Genomic DNA, 5,000 nt, shown 5'->3' with positions numbered 1-5,000 from the left:
TGTGTGTGTGTGTGTGTGTGTGTGTGTGTGTGTGTGTGTGTGTGTGTGTCTGTGTGTGTCTGTGTGTGTGTGTGTGTGTGTGTGTGTGTGTGTGTGTGTCTGTGTGTGTGTGTGTGTGTGTGTGTGTGTGTGTGTGTGTGTGAGTGTGTGTGTCTGTGTGTGTCTGTGTGTGTGTGTGTGTGTGTGTGTGTGTCTGTGTGTGTGTGTGTGTGTGTGTGTGTGTGTGTGTGTGTGTGTGTGTGTGTGTGTGTGTGTGTGTGTGTGTGTGTGTGTGTGTGTGTCTGTGTGTGTGTGTGTGTGTGTGTGTGTGTGTGTGTGTGTGTGTGTGTGTGTGTGTGTGTGTGTGTGTTCAGCACTAACTGAAGGATTATTTAAACTTTCTCCTGACATGTGACTCAGACAAAGCACAGACAAATGTACAGATGGTACCTTTAATCAGTCGACTGATCTTCTGTAACAGTTTGTTACATAGTTACTGGAATCATTTGATCTTCTTGTGCAACATCTGCAGCAGTGTAAACATGCAGAGGGCAGCTTGTTGACTCATTGACTAAACATTCAGTTGTTCAGTAGCTGCTGTTGCTAACGAGTGTCTGCAGAACTATTCCTCTAAAAGAGAGAGAGGTTGCTCTCTGAACGCAACAATCTGTAACTCCTCCCCCATTAAACAGTCGTTTCAAAGTCGCTCTTATAGAACAATAACCTCCAACAGGGAGAATGGTGGCTCTCTCTCGTGTCCACAGAGCGCCCCGCTCGCCTGTTTTCAGCACTATGTAACTTTGTCAGCGGGTCGAGGTCGTCTGGCGAGAAGTGTGTACGTCTTTCTCCTCTGTCGCCCCCCGGTGGTGGAATGAACTTCCAAACTCCATGTGATCTGCAGAGTCCCTCTGCACCTTTAAGAAAAAGCTAAAGACCCAGCTCTTTCATGAATACCTACTAACTTAATGATGATGGTCTCCATATTATTGATGATGATGATGGTAATGACGATTGTTTTTGTTTGATAACGACGACTTATAAGATGGTTTCTATACTGATTAGAGCTCTCAAGAACTGCCCTCAATGTTGTGCTTTGTCTCTGGTCACTTCCTGTCAGCACCTGTGTGTCCAATCAGACTCAAAGCTGATCGTTTGCTCTTACTGACATTGTTCCCTTTTTTCTAGATCCTTGCTTGTGTTGTTCTTACTCTCTGATGTACGTCGCTTTGGATAAAAGAGTCTGATAAGTGAATTGTAGAATTTACAGCGCTAGTTCACACAGCGGCCTTCAGCTACAAATCAGCCAGTTAGCCCGTCTCTGTACTGTTTGATACGACGACTGAGAGGAAGCGAGGACGGAGACAGAGGAAGATAAGAAGAGAGAGAGAGAGAGAGAGAGAGCAAGCGAGGAGCAGAGTGAACATCCCTAGAGATATTATTCAGAAGTTGTCTCATGTTTAGCGGCTTCACCGGGTACATGAAGTCATCCGACCAAAGTCATGTCTCAGGTTTAAAACAAAAATATAAATAAATCCACCTGACACCAAAAAGTCGTCTCTAAAAATGGGCACAGGATGTTGGCAGAGTCTTATTTCCTCAAAATCCATAACGTGTCAGTCTACATGGTTCTGTGAGGGGGGGATAGTGGGGGAGGCAGCTGTACTCAGAGACCTTCGGTGGGCGCCAAAGTGAACCAAACCCGAATTCTGAAAATCCGTAATATGGAGTAAAATCAGACTTTAGTGACTAAATGTGCAGAAAGACCATATCTGAGATATCAAGTAGAAGTTTAAAGAAGGATAAAAGTTTTTTTAATACTTGGCTCTGCTGATAACAGCGAGGACTTCAGGATGATGCTTCTGATTAGAAACTTTAAGCTGAATTAACTTAAATTTTAATTTGTTGAAAGGCTAGTCTCTGTAGCTGTAGCTGAGAGTTTCTGGAAATACTGAACATTTAAAAGTTCCTCCAGAAAATAAAGAAGCTGAAAGGGGTTAAAGAGCTAAGTAGAGTTTCAGAGATGGAGCTTTGATGAGCCTCTCAATCAATTTGATTTTTCTTAAAGTTAGAATGTTCAACATGTTCCTCATAAATAAATCATAAAGTCTGTCCTGTGTAAATGTGTCTCTGAGTCCTGACTGTCTACAATGAGGGAGAAGCTCGAGTCCCGCTGGCTGTGTTGTTGTCAGAGCCGTGTTTACATGGACGGGACGGCCGGCTCCTCCCCTTGTGTATAAAAGCTGTTTTAGTCAAGAACTAGAGAGAAGTTGTTTTGGTTTCATGCTGGTGCTCAAGGGCGACATCTACTGGATCTAAAAGTCACATATTCTTCTTTTAAATAAAAGATTGTTGTTGATCAAACATCTGAAAATGTTGAACTAGTTCCTGGAGCAAGAGATTCTTGATTTCATTCACTAAACAGCTGATTCAAGCTAATAAGCTAGCATGGTAGAGACGACCTAAGGAAACAGCTGCTGCTGTGTCTGTGTGTGACTTTTACCTGATTCAGCGACCTGCGAGATGTCGACTCCCTGCTCATTAGCCATGAAGCCCAGGATAGAAAACACGACAAAACCAGCAAAGAAACTAGTTCCACTGTTTATCAGAGCCAAAAGGAAGGCATCTCTGCAGAGAGGAGAGAGAGAAACTCAAAATTAACACTTTTCATTAAAGTCTTTCTATGTGATTTTTCACACTTAAATATATAAATCAAGTATCTCCTCTGAAAATAACTCTGTGAGTCATGACTGTCTACAATGGGTGTAACACCCGAGTCCCACTGTCTGTGATGTTTTCAGAGTTTTCAGAGTCCTATCTTCACTTTGTTTACATCGCCCGGACGGCCGGCTGACTCCTCCCCTCGTGTATAAAAGTTGTTTAATTGAGGGACTAGAGAAAAGAAGAATAACATACTGTACTCACTGCTTAACTGTGTTTCTAGATCACGCTCATTTCAGGTAAATTTACATGCAGTGTGAAGATACGAGCAGAATAAAGATCGCTAGCATTAGCATGCTAACACAACAATGCAGCGCAAGTTGTTTTGGTTTCATGCTGGTGCTCAAGGGCGACATCTGCTGGATCAAAACATCACATATAAAGCCTTTAACCAGACAAAATGCTTAATACCTGAAAATGTTCCAGATAATCAGAAATGAAGCTTCTAGTGTTTTTTTAAGGATTTGATTGAAGGATGTTTAGTTGTGGTGTGTGAGGTGTGGGGTTTAGGTCCTCAGGTCCTCACATGTACAGATAGACAGACGTGTCTGTGTGTGTCGTACTTGTAGCAGTCGTTGTTGAAGCGGTTGTAGCTGCCCAGAGCCGTCAGAGCGCCGAGTCCGATGGCGTACGAGAAAAAGATCTGAGTGCCGGCGTCGATCCACACCTGAGGAGAGGTCAGACGTAAGGTCAGGTGTGTGATGCGTTCACTGCCCTGCTCAGACTCGGGACATTTCATTGTTTTTGACTTTTTACATGAAACAGATAAAAAAGAGAAGGAGCCTGACAGGCAGAACTCAGGGAATCATTACCCTTCACTGTGACCTCACCTGAGCCTCCCCCAGTTTGGACCAATCGGGTTTAATGTAGTACATGATGCCATTGATGGCTCCAGGAAGTGTGACGCCTCTGACCAGCAGGATGATGAGGACCACGTAGGGGAAGGTCGCCGTGAAGTACACGATCTGAAACACACACACACACACACACACACAGACACACACACACACACACACACACACACACACACACACACACACACACACAGACACACACACACACACACACACACACACACACACACACACACACAGACACACACACACACACACACACACACACACACACACACACACACACACACACACAGGGTTTAAGTTAAAACACACCTGACACCTGATGTTCATGAAATCACAGATAAAGTATTTGAATAAACCATTCAGGTGTTTCAACTCAATGACGCTGTGTTTTGTGGGCGGAGTTAACCGGTGGTTAGCGGTGGCTTGGCGTCACATTAGAAAGTTGTGGACCATGTTGAAACAGGCTCAGGGTTTCCTGACCTGTACTCGGCTCAGTGGGTCAACAATCCAACTAAACACCAGTGTTACATTGGGCGGCCATCTTTGTATGTCATGTGGAGAAACACAAACACAACGTCTATGCTAAAGAAAACCTCAAGACTCAGTCAGTTCAGTACTTTGCGTTCATGGACGTTAAATACTCAGATTTCTGGGGGCGCTGGTGGTGCAGTAGTTAGTGCGCGCGCCCCATGTATGGAGGCTATAGTCCTCCAAGTGGGCGACCCGGGTTTGAATCCAGCCTGTGGCTTCTTTCCCTCATGTCATTCCCCTCTCTCTCTCTCTCTCTCTCTCTCTCTCTGATTTCCAGCTCTATCTACTGTCCTCTCTCTCCATTAAAGGCACAAAAAGCCCAAAAATAAAATAAAATAAAAAATACTCAGATTTTTCAGGTTTTGCAGCAAGGACATAAAATGCAGCTTTTAGGGATCGCACAGACTTGTCGACCAGTCGACTTTAAAGCTGTGTGATGAAACTTTAAGCCTGAAGTCGACTCATCGCTTATCAGGATAGAAAATCTAAAAACTCTGACTGTGACAGTAAGTCACAGAAACACTTTGTTTCACTCTGTTTTTTTCTTTCCCTTCATCAGCGACTCGTCGACATCGACTCGACTATCATCACATGACTGTCTTTAAAAAAAAAATCTGAAGCAGCTACACAAGACGTGATCTATCACAAACAAGTCAAACAACGACGTAATGACGGAGAACTGCACTCGTATGGCTGGATTAGTATGAAACTCGTCGTCAATTAAAGTGTGAGAATAATGTTGTTTGCATTGTTTTTACTGTTTTGTTCAGTTGAAATGTGCAGCTGATGTTTGTTTCCTCTTGCTGACTTTAACCCAAAGAGAGAGTACACGTTACAGAGTGCCTCCTGCCTCTGAGATTTACCTTCATGTGTCTGAAACACTGAAATAACAGGTGAACTGATTGACCCTCC

General features: G+C 43.8%; 1 protein-coding gene across 1 annotated transcript in view; it reads right to left on the bottom strand.

Annotated features, from left to right (window-relative positions):
* slc6a8 (solute carrier family 6 member 8) overlaps positions 1–5,000 on the bottom strand; it is a 41,521-nt gene that overhangs the window by 9,971 nt on the left and 26,550 nt on the right. The window contains exons 5-7 of the mRNA XM_061058441.1: positions 3,528–3,662; positions 3,261–3,364; positions 2,480–2,604 (exon numbers count right to left, since the gene is read on the bottom strand). Coding sequence (XP_060914424.1) covers positions 2,480–2,604; positions 3,261–3,364; positions 3,528–3,662 — 364 coding nt within the window. The remainder of the gene's footprint in view (positions 1–2,479; positions 2,605–3,260; positions 3,365–3,527; positions 3,663–5,000) is intronic.

This window comes from Labrus mixtus, chromosome 15 (genome assembly GCF_963584025.1).
Source record: "Labrus mixtus chromosome 15, fLabMix1.1, whole genome shotgun sequence".
In the NCBI taxonomy this organism is placed as follows: domain Eukaryota; kingdom Metazoa; phylum Chordata; class Actinopteri; order Labriformes; family Labridae; genus Labrus; species Labrus mixtus.
This window is presented reverse-complemented; position numbering and strand designations above follow the sequence as displayed.